General features: G+C 40.1%; 2 protein-coding genes across 5 annotated transcripts in view; one reads left to right on the top strand and one right to left on the bottom strand.

The window, feature by feature from the left end:
* iqub (IQ motif and ubiquitin domain containing) overlaps positions 1 to 8,625 on the bottom strand; it is a 41,164-nt gene extending 32,539 nt beyond the window's left edge. For 2 of the 3 annotated variants that reach the window (XM_062042969.1, XM_062042968.1), the window contains exons 1-2: positions 7,359 to 8,625; positions 4,911 to 4,985 (exon numbers count right to left, since the gene is read on the bottom strand). In XM_062042969.1, coding sequence (XP_061898953.1) covers positions 4,911 to 4,985; positions 7,359 to 7,446 — 163 coding nt within the window. In that variant the 5' untranslated portion in view covers positions 7,447 to 8,625. The remainder of the gene's footprint in view (positions 1 to 4,910; positions 4,986 to 7,358) is intronic. The other variant, XM_062042967.1, reaches the window with a different exon arrangement.
* wasla (WASP like actin nucleation promoting factor a) overlaps positions 8,055 to 24,909 on the top strand; it is a 36,672-nt gene continuing 19,817 nt past the window's right edge. The window contains exons 1-5 of one of the 2 annotated variants that reach the window (XM_062042973.1): positions 8,055 to 8,569; positions 15,309 to 15,443; positions 15,536 to 15,622; positions 18,123 to 18,219; positions 22,855 to 22,878. In XM_062042973.1, coding sequence (XP_061898957.1) covers positions 8,465 to 8,569; positions 15,309 to 15,443; positions 15,536 to 15,622; positions 18,123 to 18,219; positions 22,855 to 22,878 — 448 coding nt within the window. In that variant the 5' untranslated portion in view covers positions 8,055 to 8,464. The remainder of the gene's footprint in view (positions 8,570 to 15,308; positions 15,444 to 15,535; positions 15,623 to 18,122; positions 18,220 to 22,854; positions 22,879 to 24,909) is intronic. The other variant, XM_062042974.1, reaches the window with a different exon arrangement.

The following is a 24,909-nucleotide window of genomic DNA, read 5'->3' as shown; positions in this document are numbered from 1 at the left end:
AGAGCATTTAATATTATGTGGCAGACCCCATGAAATGGCATGGTAGGTCACAGTAAAATGTTGTGGCAAGGCGTATACGATGATGTGGCGGGCCACTTGGATGTTGTGGGGAACCACATTAATTACGTGGTGGGCCATGTAACTGGTGTAGCAGACCACATGAAATGAAATGACAGACTACATTATATTATGTGGCAGACCATGTTAAACCATGTGGCGTACCACAATATATTATGTAGCAAGCCACATTAAACTGATGTGGTATGCCACATGAAATGATGTGGCAAGGCTTACAAAACGATGTGGCAGGCCATTTTAATTTCATGGCAGACCATGTTAAATTACATGGCAGACCACTATGAATTATGCGGCAGTCCATGTTAAACTATGTGGCAGACCACAATATATTATGTAGCAGGCCACTTTAAACTGATGTTGCAGGCTACAGTCAATTATGTTGCAGCCCACATAAATTATGTGGCAGACTACGATAAATTATGTATTCAGACCACAATAAGTCATGTGACAGGCCAAATTAAATGATGTGGCAGGCCACTTGAAAATTATGTGGTTAGCCATATAAAATGATATGGTGGGCTACCTAAATGATGTGGCAAGCCAAATTAAAATGAGGTGGTGAACTATATAAAATGACAAAGCAGGCCACATACAATAAATGTTGTGTTCAGACCACAATAAATCATGTGACAGGCCAAATTAAATGATGTGGCAGGCCACCTGAAATTATGTGGCGGACCACTTGAAAATGAGGTGGTTAGTCATATAAAATGACATGGCGGGCTACCTAAATGATGTGGCAAGCCAAATTAAAATGAGGTGGTGAACTATATAAAATGACAAAGCAGGCCACATGCGATAAATTATGTGTTCGGACCACAATAAATCATGTGACAGGCCAAATTAAATGATGTGGCAGGCCACATGAAATTATGTGGCAGGCCACGTGAAATTATGTGGCGGACCACTTGAAAATGAGGTGGTTAGTCATATAAAATGACATGGCAGGCTACCTAAATGATGCATATAAAATGATGTGGTGGGCCACATAAATTATATGGCGGACCACGTGAAATGATGTGGCAAGGCTTACAAAATGATGTGGCAGGCCATTTTAATTTCATGGCAGACCATGTTAAATTACATGGCAGACCACTATGAATTATGCGGCAGTCCATGTTAAACTATGTGGCAGACCACAATATATTATGTAGCAGGCCACTTTAAACTGATGTTGCAGGCTACAGTCAATTATGTTGCAGCCCACATAAATTATGTGGCAGACTACGATAAATTATGTATTCAGACCACAATAAGTCATGTGACAGGCCAAATTAAATGATGTGGCAGGCCACTTGAAAATGATGTGGTTAGCCATATAAAATGACATGGCGGGCTACCTAAATGATGTGGCAAGCCAAATTAAAATGAGGTGGTGAACTATATAAAATGACAAAGCAGGCCACATACAATAAATTTTGTGTTCAGACCACAATAAATCATGTGACAGGCCAAATGAAATGATGTGGCAGGCCACCTGAAATTATGTGGCGGACCACTTGAAAATGAGGTGGTTAGTCATATAAAATGACATGGCGGGCTACCTAAATGACGTGGCAAGCCAAATTAAAATGAGATGCTGACCTATTTAAAATGACAAAGCAGGCCACAATAAATTGATGTGGTGAGCCATATGAAATGATATGGCGGGCCACATACATGATGTGGCGGGCCAAGTTAAAATGTGGTGGTGAGCCATATAAAATGATGTGGTGGGCCACATAAATTATATGGCGGACCACATGAAATGATGTGGCAAGGCTTACAAAATGATGTGGCAGGCCATTTTAATTTCATGGCAGACCATGTTAAATTACATGGCAGACCACTATGAATTATGCGGCAGACCATGTTAAACTATGTGGCAGACCACAATATATTATGTAGCAGGCCACTTTAAACTGATGTTGCAGGCTACAGTCAATTATGTTGCAGCCCACATAAATTATGTGGCAGACTACGATAAATTATGTATTCAGACCACAATAAGTCATGCCACATTAAATGATGTGGCAGGCCACTTGAAAATGATGTGGTTAGCCATATAAAATGATATGGCGGGCTACCTAAATGATGTGGCAAGCCAAATTAAAATGAGGTGGTGAACTATATAAAATGACAAAGCAGGCCACATACAATAAATTTTGTGTTCAGACCACAATAAATCATGTGACAGGCCAAATTAAATGATGTGGCAGGCCAACTGAAATTATGTGGCGGACCACTTGAAAATGAGGTGGTTAGTCATATAAAATGACATGGCGGGCTACCTAAATGACGTGGCAAGCCAAATTAAAATGAGGTGCTGACCTATTTAAAATGACAAAGCAGGCCACAATAAATTGATGTGGTGAGCCATTTAAATGATATGGCGGGCCACATACATGATGTGGCGGGCCAAGTTAAAATGTGGTGGTGAGCCATATAAAATGACGTGGTGGGCCACATAAATGACGTGGTGGTCCACATAAATTATATGGCGGACCACGTGAAATTATGTGGCAAGGCTTACAAAATGACGTGGCAGGCCATTTTAATTTCATGGCAGACCATGTTAAATTACATGCCAGACCACTATGAATTATGCGGCAGTCCATGTTAAACTATGTGGCAGACCACAATATATTATGTAGCAGGCCACTTTAAACTGATGTTGCAGGCTACAGTCAATTATGTTGCAGCCCACATAAATTATGTGGCAGACTGCGGTAAATTATGTGTTCGGACCACGATAAATCATGTGACAAGCCAAATTAAATAATGTGGCAGGCCACTTGAAAATGATGTGGTTAGCCATGTAAAATGATATGGCGGGCTACCTAAATGATATGGCAAGCCAAATTAAAATGAGGTGGTGAACTATATAAAATGACAAAGCAGGCCACATACGATAAATTATGTATTCGGACCACAATAAATCATGTGACAGGCCAAATTAAATGATGTGGCAGGCCACGTGAAATTATGTGGGGGACCACTTGAAAATTAGGTGGTTAGTCATATAAAATGACATGGCGGGCTACCTAAATGACGTGGCAAGCCAAATTAAAATGAGGTGCTGACCTATTTAAAATGACAAAGCAGGCCACAATAAATTGATGTGGTGAGCCATATGAAATGATATGGCGGGCCACATACATGATGTGGCGGGCCAAGTTAAAATGTGGTGGTGAGCCATATAAAATGATGTGGTGGGCCACATAAATTATATGGCGGACCACATGAAATTATGTGGCAAGGCTTACAAAATGATGTGGCAGGCCATTTTAATTTCATGGCCGACCATGTTAAATTACATGCCAGACCACTATGAATTATGCGGCAGACCATGTTAAACTATGTGGCAGACCACAATATATTATGTAGCAGGCCACTTTAAACTGATGTTGCAGGCTACAGTCAATTATGTTGCAGCCCACATAAATTATGTGGCAGACTACGATAAATTATGTATTCTGACCACAATAAATCATGTGACAAGCCAAATTAAATAATGTGGCAGGCCACTTGAAAATGATGTGGTTAGCCATATAAAATGATATGGCGGGCTACCTAAATGATGTGGCAAGCCAAATTAAAATGAGGTGGTGAACTATATAAAATGACAAAGCAGGCCACATACGATAAATTATGTATTCGGACCACAATAAATCATGTTACAGGCCAAATTAAATGATGTGGCAGGCCACCTGAAATTATGTGGCGGACCACTTGAAAATGAGGTGGTTAGTCATATAAAATGACATGGCGGGCTACCTAAATGACGTGGCAAGCCAAATTAAAATGAGGTGCTGACCTATTTAAAATGACAAAGCAGGCCACAATAAATTGATGTGGTGAGCCATATGAAATGATATGGCGGGCCACATACATGATGTGGCGGGCCAAGTTAAAATGTGGTGGTGAGCCATATAAAATGATGTGGTGGGCCACATAAATTATATGGCGGACCACATGAAATTATGTGGCAAGGCTTACAAAATGATGTGGCAGGCCATTTTAATTTCATGGCCGACCATGTTAAATTACATGGCAGACCACTAAAAATTATGCGGCAGACCATGTTAAACTGATGTGGCAGACCACAATATATTATGTAGCAGGCCACTTTAGACTGATGCGGCAATGCTTATAAAATGATGTGGCAGGCTACAGTCAATTATGTTGCAGCCCACATAAATTATGTGGCAGACTACGATAAATTATGTGTTCGGACCACGATAAATCATGTGACAGGCCACATGAAATGATGTGGCGGACCACTTGAAAATGAGGTGGTTAGCCATATAAAATGAGATGGCGGACTACCTAAATGATGTGGCAAGCCAAAATTAAAATGAGGTGGTGAACTATATAAAATGACAAAGCAGATGATGTGGTGAGCCATATGAAATGATATGGCGGGCCAAGTTAAAATGTGGTGGTCAGCAATATAAAATTATGTGGCGGGCAAAATAAATGATGTGGTGGGCCACGTAAATTATATGGCGGGCCACAAAAAATGACGTGGTAGACCACATTAAATGATGTGGTGGGCCACATTAAAATGAGGTGGGGAGCCTATAAAATGACGTGGCGAACCACCTGAATAACATGGCGGACCACATAAATGTGGCGGGCCAAATTAAAATGAGGTGGTGAGCCATATAAAATGATGTGGCACATAAATGATATGGCGGACCACAAAAAATGACGTGGTAGACAACGTTAAATGATGTGGTAGACAACGTTAAATGATGTGGTAGACAACGTTAAATGATGTGGCGGGCAATTTCTGGCCCCCAGGCCTTGCGTTTGACAGGCGTGCTCTAGTGAGTAATAAGCGCACTCACCTACAGCTGATGCATTTTGCACATTTCCTTCATCGTTGTCAGATTGTTCAGTCGTGGCCTCAGTCTGCTGCTCGCCTGCACACACGAAGAAGCCAGCGTCCGTGACACAAACACTAAAACATGATTTCATAGTCAAGCAATTAGCACTAGCGAGCTAAGCTAACAGAGTGTTTTGTCAACACTAAACATGTTTATTGCATCATCATAATGTTATACGGGTGTACCGGTACAACTTTTCCACTTCTGATATCGACCTGACACCTAATCAGCAGGAATCAAACATACTTGTGTTACTTAGTAGTGTGGAATGTTAGAAAAGGGTCCAACACAGACTAATGGCAGCTATGGAAAACACTAACCTATTTATTATTAACCGTCTGGAATGACTTTTTGCTGTCTTGAAGTTAAAGTGTAGTGGTAATTGTTTTTTTGGCCACAAATTCATGGAGTTCATGACACAGTACATTGAATGTTGCGGACACGTTTGTTACTGGATACTTTCTAATACGCTTCTGCCTTGGAGACTTTGTATGTGTAAGTAATATTCAACTATAATTACTTGACACTTGTTTATATTGACATGTACTTAGTAGCCTTGCATGTTTACCTTTTGTAGATGTCCATCCATCCATTTTCTACCGCTTGTCTCTTACATGATATCACACATAAGTAAACACTCTGCAGGGCTGCTTGTATCGCACATGATATCAAACACAACTAAACACACCGCCGGACTGCTTGTATCGCACATTATATATCACACACACACACACACACACACACAAGTAAACACTCTGCAGGACTGTTCGTATCGCACATGATATCACACACAAGTAAACACGCTGCAGGGCTGCTTGTAACACACATGATATCACACACAAGTAAAAAAGCTGAGGGCTGTTTTTAATCACACATGATATCGGACACAAGTAATCACGCCGCAGGGCTGCTTGTATCGCACATGATATCACACACAAGTAAACACTTTGTCGAACATGATATCACACAAGTAAACACGCTGCAGGGCTGCTTGTATCGCACATGATATCACACACAAGTAAACACGCTGCAGGACTGCTTGTATCGCACATGATATCACACACAAGTAAACACGCTGCAGGACTGTTCGTATCGCACATGATATCACACACGTAAACACGCTGCAGGACTGCTTGTAACACATGATATCCCACAGAAATAAAAAAGCTGCAGGGCTGTTTTTTATCGCACGTGATATCGGACACAAGTAATCACGATGCAGGGCTGCTTGTATCGCACATGATATCATACACAAGTAAACACGTTGCAGGACTCCTTGTATTGCACATGATATCACACACAAGTAAACGCTGCATGACTGCTTGTATTGCACATGATATCACACAAGTAAACATGCTGCAGGACTGCTTGTATCGCACATGATATCACACACAAGTAAACACACCGCAGGAATGCTTGTATTGCACATGATATCACACACAAGTAAACACACCGCAAGGCTGCTTGTATTGCACATTATATCACACACACAAGTAAATACTGTGCAGGACTGCTTGTATTGCACATGATATCACACACAAGTAAACATACCGCAGGGCTGCTTGTATCGCACATGATATCACACACAAGTAAACATACTGCAGGGCTGCTTGTATCGCACATGATATCACACACACAAGTAAACATACTGCAGGATTACTTGTATCAGACATGATATCACACACAAGTAAACACTTTGCAGGGACTGCTTGTATCACACATGATAACACACCCAGGTAAATACTCTGCAGGACTGCTTGTATCGCACATGATATCATACACAAGTAAACACTTTGCAGGACTGCTTGTATCGCACATGACATCACACACGTAAACATTCTGCAGGACTCGTAGTATCGCACATGATATCACACACAAGTAAACACTCTGCAGGGCTGCTTGTATTGCGCATGATATCACACTGGTAAACACTCTGCAGGACTGCTTGTATCGCACATGATATCACACACAAGTAAACACGCCGCAGGGCTGCTTGTATCGCACATGATATCACACACACAGGAAAACATTCTGCAGGACTGCTTGTATCGCACATGATATCACACACAAGTAAACACGCCGCAGGGCTGCTTGTATCGCACATGATATCACACACACAGGAAAACATTCTGCAGGACTGCTTGTATCGCACATGATATCACACACAAGTAAACACGCCGCAGGGCTGCTTGTATCGCACATGATATCACACACACAGGAAAACATTCTGCAGGACTGCTTGTATCGCACATGATCTCACACACACACAAGTCAACACGCTGCAGGACGTAGCGCATATCTAACATTTTAGATGCATAGTTCGATACTTGTCTTCGCTGATATCGGGACATCCCTGGAGCAGTTAACATGACTCGTGTTAACTGCTCCATTTCCGGCCACACATCTCACCTGGACTAGACCTGCCCACCTGCCGCTCCTCGTCCAGACCCGCTCTCTCCACCTGTGAGGTGTTTCCCTCCTGCTCTTCCTCCGACATGATTCTTTCCTCACTGCAACTTTCTGACCGACGAGCCGAGACGCGACGTTCGTTAGCAACACGGAGGGCTTCAGTTTACACGTCGCCATGGCAACGAGGGAGCAAGCCCCTCCCCCCTCCTCTGATACACGCCGCCGCTAACGAAAAGTAGGAGTGAATGGATTGAGTGTAGTGACGAATATGAATGATAAATATGTTTTAAAAGTATTATGAGTGTAAAAACATAAATAGGTTCATTATGTTCAGTATGTTTTGGGTGCATGCTTACTATTTATATCCAAATATGGACATTTCCTGACTGGTCTTTTTCCCTCCGTATTTCCAGCCACAGTTGTGGCCAATAAAAGCTTTCGGTCAATTGTGTCAACACGCGGCGGACAAAACGTTATTAATATTTCAGGACTTCTTGGGGTTCTTGTTTACGTCTCCGCGTCCGCCATCTGGTCTCGGCTTGTGACGTCACGCTGGCCCCGCCCCTCCCTTTGCCTCCGCAGCTCTGCGTTCTTCGGACCAAACCACTTTCGAAGTTTAAAACTGCACTTTTAATAATGGCGCTTTTTTATTGACGACAATATAATTCCTCACATTTATTCGTAAGGGTTTGGGGGTTCGCCGAGTTGTTATTGGTCGCCGCAGCGGAAGTGGACGTGTTAGTTCCTAGTTGAACACCCCCCCGTGTTGTCGGCTCGGTGGTATCGTCCATGTAGTTGCCATGTTGGATGGACGCATCGCTGCAGCGGCCGCTCGACTTTTTACGATCGAACTTGTGCGTTTGTTCCGCTCAAGACGCGTACTTGGGGGGGATTTTTTGCGTGGTTTGACGCCGAAGAGAGGAATTTAAGTTTGTTTTCGAAGCAGGTGCAGTCCCGGGGCACGCCCGGTCCTTGGCCGCCCTCCAGCCCCTGCAGTCGGCGGAGATGATCGGGCTGGAGGCCACCGCGTCCGCCGCCCGCTTGGATGTGGCGTAAATAAACACCGTTAGCAGTGTTTGCTCGTCGTCGTGTGGCAACCCGGAGCCATGAACAGCCACCCGCTGCCCCGCAGGGCCGCTAACGCGGGCTCCATGCTGCTGACCCCGCAGGAGAACGACTGCCTGTTCGGCTACCTGGGCAGGAAATGTGCGGTAAGTCATCGTCACGCACCTGCACGACCTCCGCACTAAGCCATTTTACTCTCTCGTCATCCACTTCCGGCTCAATCGATCAACCGGGAGGTCATCAATATGCAGTTCAAGTCGCCCCTCTAATTGGCTGCAGCCCTGACCGTGGTAAACGACTGGAATGTTGCCTATCATGTATTCTAAGTCGTAAAATACAGAAAGTGCGAGGTGGCTAACAGCGCAGCCCACTATTATGTCCATAAAGCCCTCTAAAAACATCCAATAAGCGCCAACAAAGCTGTTTTACTGTAGATTGCAGTACTCACTGGTAGCCGGGAGGACTCTCAAAGCATCACCCGGTCACTACAACACATCCACTACCTGGAAATACTTGAAAGAATATGCGTAAACATGATGATATGCAAATTTATGCTAAAATATACTATTTTGCCGGCAGTAAAACGGCTGATCAAACAAAACAAAAGTCATGGTCATCGACCCACTAGCTGCGCAAGCTAGCTCTCCAATCAGCTAAACAGACTCAATAATTCCACGGTGACGTTTTGGTGAATTTACTGAGACATTTGTGAAACTGAATCAATATAAAAAGAATGTTATTGTAAAATACGGAAAGTACGAGGTGGCTAACAACGCAGCCCACTATTATGTCCATAAAAGCCATCTAAAAAAACGTCCAATAAGCGCCATAAAAGCTGTTTTACTGTAGATTGCAGTACTCACTGGTAGCCGGGAGGACTCTCAAAGGATCACCCGGTCACTACATCACATCCACTACCTGGAAATACCTGAAAGAATATGCATAAACATGCTCATATGCAAATTTATGCTAAAATATACTATTTTACCGGCAGTAAAACGGCTGATCAAACAAAACAAAAGTCATGGTCATCGACCCACAAGCTGCGCAAGCTAGCTCTCCAATCAGCTAAACAGACTCAATAATTCCACGGTGACGTTTTGGTGAATTTACTGAGGAATTTGTGAAACTGAATCAATATAAAAAGAATGTTATTGTAAAATACGGAAAGTATGAGGTGGCTAACAACGCAGCCCACTATTATGTCCATAAAGCCCTCTAAAAAAACATCCAATAAGCGCCAACAAAGCTGTTTTACTGTAGATTGTAGATTGCAGTACTCACTGGTAGCCGGGAGGACTCTCAGAGCATCACCCGGTCACTACAACACATCCACTACCTGGAAATACTTGAAATAATATGCATAAACATGCTGCGCGAGCTAACTCTCCAAATCAGCTGAAGAGACTCAATAATTCCAAGGTGACGTGTTGGTGAATTCACTGAGGAATTTGTGAGACTGAATCAATACAAAAAGAATGTTATTGTAAAATACGGAAAGTACGAGGTGGCTAACAACGCAGCCCACTATTATGTCCATAAAAGCCATCTAAAAAAACGTCCAATAAGCGCCATAAAAGCTGTTTTACTGTAGATTGCAGTACTCACTGGTAGCCGGGAGGACTCTCAAAGGATCACCCGGTCACTACATCACATCCACTACCTGGAAATACTTGAAAGAATATGCATGAACATGCTGATATGCAAATTTATGCTAAAATATACTATTTTACCGGCAGTAAAACGGCTGATCAAACAAAACAAAAGTCATGGTCATCGACCCACTAGCTGCGCAAGCTAGCTCTCCAATCAGCTAAACAGACTCAATAATTCCACGGTGACGTTTTGGTGAATTTACTGAGGAATTTGTGAAACTGAATCAATATAAAAAGAATGTTCTTGTAAAATACGGAAAGTACGAGGTGGCTAACAACGCAGCCCACTATTATGTCCATAAAGCCCTCTAAAAAAACATCCAATAAGCGCCAACAAAGCTGTTTTACTGTAGATTGTAGATTGCAGTACTCATTGGTAGCCGGGAGGACTCTCAGAGCATCACCCGGTCACTACAACATATCCACTACCTGGAAATACTTGAAATAATATGCATAAACATGCTGCGCGAGCTAACTCTCCAATCAGCTGAAGAGACTCAATAATTCCACGGTGACGTGTTGCTGAATTCACTGAGGAATTTGTGAGACTGAATCAATACAAAAAGAATGTTATTGTAAAATACGGAGAGTACGAGGTGGCTAACAACGCAGCCCACTATTATGTCCATAAAAGCCATCTAAAAAAACGTCCAATAAGCGCCAACCAAGCTGTTTTACTGTAGATTGCAGTACTCACTGGTATCCGGGAGGACTCTCAAAGCGTCACCCGGCCACTACAACACATCCATTACCTGGAAATACTTGAAATAATATGCATAAACATGCTGATATGCAAATATATGCTAAAATGTGCTATTTTTGTTGCTTTTCACGTCTGCAGAGAAAAAAAGTACAAGTTGCAGATATGACTAACATGGCAGTAAAACGGCTGACCAAACAAAACAAAACTCATGGTCATGGACCCAGTAGCTGCGCAAGCTAGCTCTCCAATCAGCTAAACAGACTCAATAATTCCACAGTGACGTTTTGGTGAATTTACTGAGGAATTTGTGAAACTGAATCAATACAAAAAGAATGTTCTTGTAAAATAAGGAAAGTACGAGGTGGCTAACAACGCAGCCCACTATTATGTCCATAAAGCCCTTTAAAAAAACGTCCAATAAGCGCCAACCAAGCTGTTTTTCTATAGATTGCAGTACTCACTGGTATCCGGGAGGACTCTCAAAGCATCACCCGGTCACTACAACATATCCACTACCTGGAAATACTTGAAATAATATGCATAAACATGCTGATATGCAAATATATGCTAAAATGTGCTATTTGGTGTTGCTTTTCACGTCTGCAGAGAAAAAAAGTACAAGTTGCAGATATGACTAACATGGCAGTAAAACGGCTGACCAAACAAAACAAAAGTCATGGTCATGGACCCACTAGCTGCACAAGATACCTCTCCAATCAGCTAAACAGACTCAATAATTCCACGGTGACGTTTTGGTGAATTTACTGAGGAATTTGTGAAACTGAATCAATACAAAAAGAATGTTATTGTAAAATAAGGAAAGTACGAGGTGGCTAACAACGCAGCCCACTATTATGTCCATAAAGCCCTGTAAAAAACATCCAATAAGCGGTCTGTCCGGAGGATTCTCCAAGCATCACCCGGTCACTACAACACATCCACTACCTGGAAATACTTCATCACATCCTGGGTAGTTTCTCCATGTGCTGAAACCACGGACGCAAATTGTTCCGTCAAAACGTGGTCAAGTTGATAGTCGCAGCCACGGCCATTCAGTTGTGTTGTTAGCGTTGCGCGTTCGCCCAGCGGGTCCCACGTCGTCTTTCCGCATCGCTCACGTCAAAGTCTCACCAGTGTGGTGGCGTGTTATTGATGAGGCAGGAGATGAAGATGTACTGCATGCAAAAAGTTGGTCCACTTCATTGTTGCAGTGAAGATTAGCCGCCGTGTTGTTAGCATTTTTCACCCTTAAATGGAAACATAAGTCAATATATTTATGGATCGCCACAACTCAATAATAGAAAATAAGACAATTAAGACTTAATTTAACACTGAATTTAGGCCACATGTATAAATAAATATTGTTCAGTGAATTACTTTGTCAAGTCAACTTGTTAGTATTAGTGTAGTTCTACTAAGGGCCACAGTAGTAGTGTCATTTTAGCACTTTGGACACCTCTGGTATAGTTAGTATACAGTATATAATGTAGTATTGCAGTACGCCCCCCATCATGTCCTCACGTGGATTTAAACCCCCCCCCCCCCCCGGGAAAAACCTCAACATTCTAATCCTCATCCAGAGAAGATTTAATGATGGCCTGTTGCTTTGACTCATTTAATTGGTTAATGACTTGGGTCAAACTGCATTTTTTGAGTATGAGACTTAAGTCCTGAAGCAGAAACGGCAGTTTTTAACAAGTTGTACATCGTGAAAGAGCGCATTTGAGCCTGACAGGATGATGCAACGCAGGGATTAGAATATTACCCAAATGTGAAATGTACTAAAGAAAATATGTACTCACATTTTAAGTACATATTTTAAGTTAATTTAAATACGATTTTTATTTACATTTAGTTTTAAATGTGAATGTTAAAAATATGTACTGAAATGTAAAGTATACTTTAAAAAAAAATCTACTAAAATTTGAAATATACTTAAAAATATGTACTAAAAATTTTCTTACACATTTGAAGTATATTTAAAGTATATTACACATTTTAGTCAAAAATGTGAAATATACTTGAAAAAATTGTACTAATAATTTCAGTACAAATTTTAAAGTGTATTTCACATTTTTGTCTAAAATGTGAAATATACTTGAAAAAATATGTACTAAAATGTGAACTATACTTTAAATATACTTCATTTGAAGTATATTTCACATTTTAGTCAAAAATGTGAAATATACTTTTAAAAAATATGTACTAAAATGTGAAATATACTTAAACAATATGTACAAAAAAGTTGATACATATTTTAGGTTTATTTAAAGTGCATTTCACATTTTAGACTAAAATGTGAAATATACTTTTAAAAATATGTCCTAAAATTTTAAATATACTTTTAAAATTTTAAATAAATTTGAGTACATATTTTAGGTATAGTTAAAGTATATTTCACATTTTCTGACTAAAATGTGAAATATACTCTTTAAAAATATGTACTAAATTGTGAAATGTAGTTTTGAAAAATATGTACTAAAATGTGAAATGAGTTTAAAAAAATGTTATAAAATGTGCAATATGTGGAAAAATAAATGTACTAATCATGTTAGTACAAATTTTAAGTATATTTAAAGTATATATCACGTTTTAGTCAAAAATTTGAAATGTACTTTAAAAATTATGTAATAAAATGTGAAGTATACTTGGAAAATTTTGGAATAAAATATGCATATCTAAAAAATCTGTACCAAAAATGTTAGTACACATTTTAAGTATAGTTAGTTTATTTCACATTTTAGTCAAAAATGTGAAATATACTTAAAACATTTTTAGTACATATTTAAAAGTAAATTTCACATTTTGTCCAAAATGTGAAATATACTTTAATAAAATATGTACTAAAATGTGAAATATAATTTTAAAAATATGTTTTAAAATGTGAAAGACATAATTTCCTGTGACGTGCCAATCATATCTGCAACACTTACTTTTATCTCTGCAGTTATAATAAGCACCAACAAAATAGCAATTTTAGCAAATGTTTGCATATCACCAGCATTTTATCTCCAAAGTTGGAAATAAAACTCAGATTTTTCCATCATAAAAAAAATACATAAAAGATAAATGTCCAAGTATATATTTAAGTTTATTTAAATTATATTTCACATTTTAGTGCACAATGTGAAATATCATTTTTAAAAATATATCCTAAAAATTGAATGCATAAACATGCTGATATGCAAATATATGCTAAAATATGCAATTTTTTTGTTGCTTTTCATGTCTGCAGAGAAAAAAGTATAAGTTGCAGATATGACTGTAACACGGCAGTAAAACGGCTGATCAAACAAAACAAAATTCATAGTCATGGGCCCACTAGCTGTGCAAGCTAGCTCTCCAATCAGCTAAACCGACTCAATAACTCCACGGTCACGCTTTGGTGAATTTACTGAGGAATTTGTGAAACTGAAACAATACAAAAAGAATGCCCTTGTAATTTAATAATACTAACACAGACACTCGTAAACGTGCCAGCATATTAGCTAATGCTCACGACGCTAGCATTACATTACGATAGCATGTACAAATGTGCATTTAAACACTCCTACAGACATCACACATGGGACGTTTTAGTAAGAATTGTTTTAGTTATATTGTAAAACTTATAAACGTTGCTTGGAGTGGTGAACAAAGAATCCATACGAGCAGGATATGATTGGTCTTTATTGTTATTGCAACAAGTACAACAAAACTATGTTTTCAGCACAAACCCGTTCAAGATTAGACAAACAAACAGTGCACAAGGTTACAGAACAGGAACGCTGATGGGTCGCCACAAGGCGCCCCGTAAAAGGTGGGAAAAAGGTAAAACGCTAGGGAAGAAGATGAGTAAAAAAACTACAATTTAGACTGGGCTCCTAAGGGGGCCAAGTCTGGAGTGGGAAAAACCTCCATGCCATGCACACAAACATGTTACATATAATCACGACAACTCGCAACAGAGGGGAGTTGGGGCCCTGGAGGTTGACTGCTGCTATGAAGTGCTGCCAGCCGTCCATCACCCCGAAGGGGAATCAAGCGGTGGGGGAGGGGGGCAGGGGGGGTGTATATGCCCATTGTCTTGGGTGTGTTGATGTAGTGTCCATAGGCCTGGGGCCGTTCTGCATGCAAGCAAAAGTACGACTCCAGGTGTCGTTGAGGAGGAAGGGAGGTCGAAAGCGTCCATCATTGAGGAACGCTATGAGCGGCGAGAAGACGAAACGGCATTTGTACTTCCGGCTGAAAGGACTAAATGGAAGGACACTGCAGCGCCAACCATAAGCCGCAGGGTGCAAAGCGTAGCGGGTTATAATCTGAAATGTACGCTAGGTTTTTTTTCTGAAAATCGTGCAGCCTGAACGTTCAAATATCACAGACATGATTGAGCACAACATTTGGCGGTGGAAACGTGACTTTATTTCCCGTCGAGCTTGTATCTTCAGGTGTAAATCTGCGCTGACTGGCTGGTTGTTTTGCTAGCAGCTAAGCTAGCATGTCACAGACGTGCGCCACTGACCGCCGTGTCTCCGCTGTGGCGCGCAGACGCTGTGTTCGGCGGTGGTGCAGGTCTACGCCGCCGACCGGAGCTGCGGCTGGCTGAAGAAGTGCTGCGGGGTGGCGTGTTTGGTCAAGGACAACCCGCAGAGGTCCTATTTCATCCGAGTGTTTGACATCAAGGTGAGCCGCGTCACTCTGCTGCGTCTGCAAACACACAGGGAAGCTTCTGGAACCAGGGCAGTGACGTCTGTGTGTGTGTGTGCGTGTTGCAGGAGGGTAAAACCATGTTTGAGCAGGAGCTCTACCACAACTTCTCCATCAGCTGCTCCAGGTCCTACTTTATCTCCTTCGTGGGGGACGTGAGTATTTTTGTCTTCGTTGTTGTTGTTTGACAAAAAGACATGTCATCATTCAGCGACACAAATAAAGACGTAGTTGAAGAGTTCATTCATATCTCCAGTGAACACATGAACTTTTCCCATACAGTCTAGGGAAGGGGTGTCCAAACTTTTTCCCCTGAGGCCCACTGACTGGAAAATCAAAACATTGCAGCGGCCATTTTGATATTTTTCGTTTTCAAAACAAATACTATATATAGATTTTTCTAACCTTTAGGGCTCTCCTCAAGTTTGGTCCGCTATCTTTAGATCAACTTCAGATCAGTCGATAGTTCTTAAATTTTTTTTTGTATAGCTCGGTTGGTAGAGCGGCCGTGCCAGCAACTTGAGGGTTGCAGGTTCGATCCCCGCTTCCGCCATCCTAGTCACTGCCGTTGTGTCCTTGGGCAAGACACTTTACCCACCTGCTCCCAGTGCCACCCACACTGGTTTAAATGTAACTTAGATATTGGGTTTCACAATGTAAAGCGCTTTGAGTCACTTGAGAAAAAGCGCTATATAAATGTAATTCACTTCACTTCACTTCACTTATGTGTTATGCCCTTTTTGTCAAAACCCTGTTTTGTACAGCGGACATACACACAATATGCAATATTTTCCCCCCAAAATTCAAAGTGTAATACTTGATGTTAAGTAATTGGGACCTTAAATAGGTCAATAATTCACAACATCATTGATTTTGAATACATTTTTTTTTTTAGCATTGATAGTTTAAAAAAACCCCAAAAAAAACACTAAAATGATTGGGGACCTAAATGGGTCCCACTCATAAAAGTGTTTAAATTAAATCATATATATATATATATGACATTTTTTACTCAAGGCAACTTCAGATCTATCTGTCGATATAAAGGTTTTTTGCTTTTTTTTAATGGCATTTTTGTTCGAGAAAACTGTTTTTATATAACAAAAATAAGTTATATATTGTTTAAAAAAACAAACTATTATTCAACACTTAAATCTCTAAATCAACTTCAGATCTGTCGATATAAAGGTTTTTTGCTTTTTTTTAAATGGCATTTTGGTTCGCGAAAACTGTTTTTTTATGAAAAAAATTAGTTATACATCATTGATTTATAATAATTATTATTTTTTGAGCATTGATAGTTTAAAAAAAAAAAAAAAACACTAAAATTATTGGGGACCTAAATGGGTCCCACTCATATAAGTGTTTAAATCAAATCATGTCAGGGTTTTGACAAAAAAGGCATAACGCCTAAAAAAGACAAAATAAACAGATCTGAAGTTGATCTAGAGATTTAAGTGTGGAATTATTATTTTTATTTTTTTTAACAATATATGACTTATTTTTGTCATAAAAAACAAAGTTTTCTTGAACAAAAATGCCATTAAATTACAAAAAAACACCTTTATATCGACAGATAGATCTGAAGTTCCCTTGAGAGTTAAAAAAAATAAATAAAATAAAATAAAATTTAAAAAAAAAAATATATATATATATATACACACACACACACACACACACATATATATATATATATATATAAATATATATGTATATCTGTCGATATAAAGGTGTTTTGTTTTTTCATTTAATGGGATTTTTGTTCGAGAAAACTTAGTTTTTTATGACAAAAATAAGTCCTATTGTTTAAAAAAAAAAAAAAATTATTCACCACTTAAATCTCTAGATCAACTTCAGATCTGTCGATATAAAGTTTATTTTGTCTTTTTTATGCGTTATGCCTTTTTTTTGTCAAAACCCTGTTTTTTATGGCGAACACACAACACAAGCAATGTTTTCCCCAAAAAAATATCTAAAAGTGGAATATTTGATGTGAACTAATTGGAACCTTAAATATGACAGTAATTCATAACAACTTTGATTTTAATACATTATTATTTTTTTGAACAATAATAGTGTTCTAAAAAAAATATTTCAAAGGGGAATATTTGATGAGAAGTAATAGATGAATAATACATAACACTGCTTTTGATTCTTTATTCCTTTTTGAGTAATGACAGTTTTAAAGAACACAATCCCACTAAAATTCTTGGGGATCCAAAAAAACTGTTAAAAATAAGTCATACCTTTTTCTTTTTTTTTACTGTTAATGCTTACATCTCGTGCAACTTCAAATCTGTTGATATGAAAGGTTTATTTTATTTATTTATTTTTGTTATGCCCTTTTTGTTGACATTTCCTTTCTGCCTTGATAGCTGAGGACATTATAATCAGAGGAAGGTTACATTTCAAATAAAATGTATTAATGTATAAATGTATGTGTTTATCCCGCTCCTTATTTTCCATAGGTCATAAAAATATCAATTATCAATATCAACCAATACAAACCACTGATATCGTGGTACAATTTTCAGCCGTATCGCCCAGCCTTTGATAGCGATCAAGCAGTGGATCTTTACTGATTGATTAGGAAAATAAAAGCATGATCTTATGATGTATTGATATAATAAGATGATTTCATGTTGTCTCCTTTAGACCAGCCAGATGGGTTTGAACTTCGCCAGTGAAGAAGAGGCTAAAAGATTCAGAGTCGCCATCAACGACCTGCTCAGCCGACGACAACGCAAAACTGGCAAGTTTTGGGGTTTTTTCTCGTCTCTGACTGCTGTGACCTTTCACCCCGTCACACCTGAGCACCGCTTTTCTTCTCCGACCAATCATCTCGCTTTTAACATGCGACACGCTTCCTCGAGGACGCCCTTTAACTGCTGCAAATGTTGATGCAACACAGCATGGATGTTGACTCTCCACCACTTTGATATTGGAGAACACATTCCTCCTCTGAGGAACACCTCACTTCATCCTATAAAGTTCACCTTGGATTAGCAACGGCACATTAGGGGCAGGTGTATGATTGATTTACAGTTGGGGGCAGGTTTATGATTGTTTAATAGTTAGGGGCAGGTTTATGATTGATTTATAGTTAGGGGCAGGTTTATGATTGATTTATAGTTAGGGGCAGGTTTATGATTGATTTATAGTTAGGAGCAGGTGTATGATTGATTTATAGTTAGGGGCAGGTTTATGATTGATTTATAGTTAGGAGCAGGTGTATGATTGATTTATAGTTAGGGGCAGGTTTATGATTGATTTATAGTTAGGGGCAGGTTTATGATTGATTGAATAATAGTTTGGAGCAGGTGTATAATTGATTAATAGTTAGGAGCAGGTGTATGATTGATTAATAGTTAGGAGCAAGTGTATGATTGATTTATAGTTAGGGGCAGGTGAATGATTTATTTACAGTTAGGGCCAGGTTTATGATTGATTTATAGTTAGGGGCAGGTGTATGATGGATTTATAGTTAGGGGCAGGTTTATGATTGATTTATAGTTAGGGGCAGGTTTATGATTGATTTATAGTTAGGGGCAGGTTTATGATTGATTTATAGTTAGGAGCAGGTGTATGATTGATTTATAGTTAGGGGCAGGTTTATGATTGATTTATAGTTAGGAGCAGGTGTATGATTGATTTACAGTTAGGGGCAGGTTTATGATTGATTTATAGTTAGGGGCAGGTTTATGATTGATTGAATAATAGTTTGGAGCAGGTGTATAATTGATTAATAGTTAGGAGCAGGTGTATGATTGATTAATAGTTAGGAGCAAGTGTATGATTGATTTATAGTTAGGGGCAGGTGAATGATTTATTTACAGTTAGGGCCAGGTTTATGATTGATTTATAGTTAGGGGCAGGTGTATGATTGATTTATAGTTAGGGGCAGGTTTATGATTAATTTATAGTTAGGAGCAGGTGTATAATTGATTAATAGTTAGGAGCAGGTGAATGATTGATTTATAGTTAGGGGCAGGTTTATGATTGATTTATAGTTAGGGGCAGGTTTATGATTGATTTATAGTTAGGGGCAGGTGTATGATTGATTTATAGTTAGGGGCAGGTGTATGATTGATTTATAGTTAGGGGCAGGTTTATGATTGATTTATAGTTAGGGGCAGGTTTATGATTGATTGAATAATAGTTTGGAGCAGGTGTATAATTGATTAATAGTTAGGAGCAGGTGTATAATTGATCAATAGTTAGGAGCAGGTGTATGATTGATTAATAGTTAGGAGCAAGTGTATGATTGATTTATAGTTAGGGGCAGGTGAATGATTGATTTACAGTTAGGGCCAGGTTTATGATTGATTTATAGTTAGGGGCAGGTGTATGATTGATTTATAGTTAGGGGCAGGTGTATGATTGATTTATAGTTAGGAGCAGGTGTATAATTGATTAATAGTTAGGAGCAGGTGAATGATTGATTTATAGTTAGGGGCAGGTTTATGATTGATTTATAGTTAGGAGCAGGTGTATGATTGATTTACAGTTAGGGCCAGGTTTATGATTGATTTATAGTTAGGGGCAGGTGTATGATTGATTACAGTTGGGGGCAGGTTTATGATTGATTTATAGTTAGGGGCAGGTTTATGATTGATTTATAGTTAGGGGCAGGTTTATGATTGATTGAATAATAGTTTGGGGCAGGTTTATGATTGATTTATAGTTAGGGGCAGGTTTATGATTGATTGAATAATAGTTTGGAGCAGGTGTATAATTGATTAATAGTTAGGAGCAGGTGTATGATTGATTAATAGTTAGGAGCAAGTGTATGATTGATTTATAGTTAGGGGCAGGTGAATGATTGATTTACAGTTAGGGCCAGGTTTATGATTGATTTATAGTTAGGGGCAGGTGTATGGTTGATTTATAGTTAGGGGCAGGTTTATGATTGATTTATGGTTAGGAGCAGGTGTATAATTGATTAATAGTTAGGAGCAGGTGAATGATTGATTTATAGTTAGGGGCAGGTTTATGATTGATTTATAGTTAGGGGCAGGTTTATGATTTATTTATAGTTAGGGGCAGGTGTATGATTGATTTATAGTTAGGGGCAGGTTTATGATTGATTTATAGTTAGGGGCAGGTGTATGATTGATTTATAGTTAGGAGCAGGTGTATAATTGATTAATAGTTAGGAGCAGGTGAATGATTGAGTTATAGTTAGGGGCAGGTTTATGATTGATTTATAATTAGGGTTGGTGTATTAATTATTTATAGTTAGGGGCAGGTTTATGACTGATTTATAGTTAGGGGCAGGTTTATGATTGATTTATAGTTAGGGGCAGGTGTATGATTGATTTATAGTTTGGAGCAGGTGTATAATTGATTAATAGTTAGGAGCAGGTGAATGATTGATTTATAATTAGGGGCAGGTTTATGATTGATTTATAGTTAGGGGCAGGTGTATGATTGATTTATAGTTAGGGGCAGGTTTATGATTGTTTGAATAATAGTTTGGAGCAGGTGTATAATTGATTAATAGTTAGGAGCAGGTGTATGATTGATTAATAGTTATGCGCAGGTGTATGATTGATTGATTAATAGTTGGGCGCAGGTGTATGATTGATTGATTAATAGTTAGGAGCAGGTGTATGATTGATTGATTAATAGTTAGGAGCAGGGATATACAGTAATTGATTAATAGTTAGGAGCAGGTGTGTGATTGATTAATAGTTGGGAGCAGGTGTATCATTGATTAATAGTTAGGAGCAGGTGTATGATTGATCGATTAATAGTTAGGAGCAGGGATATACAGTAATTGATTAATAGTTAGGAGCAGGTGTGTGATTGATTAATTCTTGGGAGCAGGTGTATGATTCATTGATTAAAAGTTGGGAGCAGGTGTATGATTGATTGATTAAAAGTTGGGAGCAGGTGTATGATTGATTGATTAATAGTTAGGAGCAGGGATATAATTGATTAATAGTTAGGAGCAGGTGTGATTGATTAATAGTTAGGAGCAGGTGTATGATTGATTAATAGTTAGGAGCAGGGATATACAGTAATTGATTAATAGTTAGGAGCAGGTGTGTGATTGATTAATAGTTGGGAGCAGGTGTATCATTGATTAATAGTTAGGAGCAGGTGTATGATTGATTGATTAATAGTTAGGAGCAGGGATATACAGTAATTGATTAATAGTTAGGAGCAGGTGTGTGATTGATTAATGCTTGGGATCAGGTGTATGATTCATTGATTAAAAGTTGGGAGCAGGTGTATGATTGATTGATTAAAAGTTGGGAGCAGGTGTATGATTGATTGATTAAAAGTTGGGAGCAGGTGTATGATTGATTGATTAATAGTTAGGAGCAGGGATATAATTGATTAATAGTTAGGAGCAGGTGTGATTGATTAATAGTTAGGAGCAGGTGTATGATTGATTAATAGTTAGGAGCAGGTGTGTGATCAATTAATCGTTAGGAGCAGGTGATTGATTGATTTATAGTGAGTAGAGGGCGTATGATTAATTAATTTGTGTAGCGTGCACATAACTATATATGTATATTTAATTATATGAACTATATATATATGTGTATATGTAGTTATATAAATATAGTTTTATTAAATATATATTATATATATATATATATATATATTGCTGTGAATCTCTTGGCACCATGCTATTTGATTCGATTCAATTCTTGGGGTAGCAATTCGATGCAGAATCATTTTCACATTAAACCTTCAAATTAATAGTCACATACTGATTTTTTTTTTTCACATTTGGAACTCCACAATCAATAAGTTCTGATTGTTGAATAGTTTTGGGACATCAGCTATGTTTTTTTGGTCTTTATGGCAGTTAAAAGCAATGATAATGTGTTCATTATTGTTAATAATGAGTTATAAATAGTATGCTATCACGAGGGCTGGGTATCATGGCCTCTTTAACAAATCAATTCATAAAGTTCTCAAATTGATTCAAGTGGAAAATGTAGCAAATCTGTTACAAAATACAAATGTACTAAGTTTCTCTTTACCATAACATTTTTTTAGACAGTTTTTCAAAAGTGTAATTGTTATTAATAAGTCAGGAATTGCAAGTGAAATTGTTTTGCAACATTCAATTACTGCAAGTTATATTATTATATATTTGAATTAATAATATGTACGCACAGTCAGACAGGATGTGACGCGCAACGGTTTTATTGTGAAGGCTAAAGTGTCACGAACAACAGCAACACAACATTTTGACTGCTTGACACTTCCTGTCCTGCTCGCCTGTCTTTGCTTTGTCCTGCTTGGACGAAGTTTGTTTGTGTGGCAGCCATCTTTCTTCTCAACACGCTCTTTTCCTCTCATGGCTTTCTTTGTCACAACAACCTTGCAAAAGTAAAAGTCATCTTTCTTTTTTTTTCTTTTGCAGACAAAAACGGTGTGGCTAAAAATGGTATGTTGACCTTTTGCCCTTTTGCCACATGGTTGTTTTTCAAGCAAATGCTTCTAATTAAAAAGACAAAAAAGATGTTGTGAAAACACTACAAAAATGTTATGGTGACAGTTGCACATCACGGGAGGGCGTGCCGACTCAGCAACTTTGTGCCCACTCACTCAGGGACAGAGTGGGGACTCTCTTAGTCACTCACTCAGTCACCAAGAGAGTGGGGACTCGCTCTGTCCCTCACTCTCTCACCGACAAAGTGGCCACTCTCTCAGTCACCAAGAAAGTGGGGACTCGCTCAGTCCCTCACTCACTCACCGACAAAGTGGCCACTCACTCTGTCACTCACTCAGTCACCAAGAGTGGCGACTCGCTTAGTCACCCACCCACTCACTCACCGACAGAGTGGCGACTCTTTCAGTCACACTCACTAAGTCACCGACACAGTGGCGACTCATTCAGTGACATAGTGGTGACTCACTCACTCACTCACTCATGGACAGAGTGGCGACTCACTCAGTCACAGACACAATGGTGACTCGTTCAGTGACATAGTCACTGACATAGTGGTGACTCACTTACTCACCATCAGAGTGGCCACTCGCTCAGTCACTCACTCAGCCACCGATATAGTGGCGACTTACTAAGTCACTCACTCAGTCACCAATAGGGTGGCGACTGGCTCAGTCACTGACAGAGTGGTAAATCCCTCAGTCACTCACTCACTTACAAACAGAGTGGCAAATCACTCAGTCACTTACTCAGTGACCAACAGAGTGGCGACTCACACAGTCACTCTCTCAGCCACCGAGAAAGTAGCGACTCGCTCAGTCATTTAATCACCGACATAGTGGCAACTTACTCAGTCACTCACTCAGTCACCAATAGGGTGGAAACTTGCTTTTCACCTACAGAGTAGCGACTCGCTCAGTCCCTGACAGAGTGGCCACTCGCTCAGTCGCGGACAGAGTGGCCACTCGCTCAGTCGCCGACAGAGTGGCCACTCGCTCAGTCGCCGACAGAATGGCCACTCGCTCAGTCGCCGACAGAATGGCAACTTACTCAGTCATTCTCAGTCGCCGACAGAGTGGCCACCCGCTCAGTCCCCGACAGAATGGCAACTCACTCAGTCACTCTGTCACTGACAGAGTGGCCACTCGCTCAGTCGCCGACAGAATGGCCACTCGCTCAGTCGCTGACAGAATGGCAACTTACTCAGTCACTCTCAGTCGCCGACAGAGTGGCCACCCGCTCAGTCGCCGACAGAATGGCAACTCACTCAGTCACTCTGTCACTGACAGAGTGGCCACTCGCTCAGTCGCCGACAGAGTGGCCACTCGCTCAGTCGCCGACAGAGTGGCCACTCGCTCAGTCGCCGACAGAGTGGGGACTCGCTCAGTCGCCGACAGACTGGCCACTCGCTCAGTCGCCGACAGAATGGCCACTCGCTCAGTCGCCGACAGAATGGCCACTCGCTCAGTCGCCGACAGAATGGCAACTCACTCAGTCACTCTGTCACTGACAGAGTGGCCACTCGCTCAGTCGCCGACAGAATGGCAACTCACTCAGTCACTCTGTCACTGACAGAGTGGCCACTCGCTCAGTCGCCGACAGAGTGGCCACTCGCTCAGTCGCCGACAGAGTGGCCACTCGCTCAGTCGCCGACAGAGTGGGGACTCGCTCAGTCGCCGACAGACTGGCCACTCGCTCAGTCGCCGACAGAATGGCCACTCGCTCAGTCGCCGACAGAATGGCCACTCGCTCAGTCGCCGACAGAATGGCAACTCACTCAGTCACTCTGTCACTGACAGAGTGGCCACTCGCTCAGTCGCCGACAGAATGGCCACTCGCTCAGTCGCTGACAGAATGGCAACTTACTCAGTCACTCTCAGTCGCCGACAGAGTGGCCACCCGCTCAGTCGCCGACAGAATGGCAACTCACTCAGTCACTCTGTCACTGACAGAGTGGCCACTCGCTCAGTCGCCGACAGAGTGGCCACTCGCTCAGTCGCCGACAGACTGGCCACTCGCTCAGTCGCC

This window comes from Entelurus aequoreus, linkage group LG03 (genome assembly GCF_033978785.1).
Source record: "Entelurus aequoreus isolate RoL-2023_Sb linkage group LG03, RoL_Eaeq_v1.1, whole genome shotgun sequence".
NCBI lineage: Eukaryota > Metazoa > Chordata > Actinopteri > Syngnathiformes > Syngnathidae > Entelurus > Entelurus aequoreus.
The sequence above is the reverse complement of the archived record's forward strand: the minus strand, read 5'-3'. Positions and strand labels throughout refer to the sequence as shown.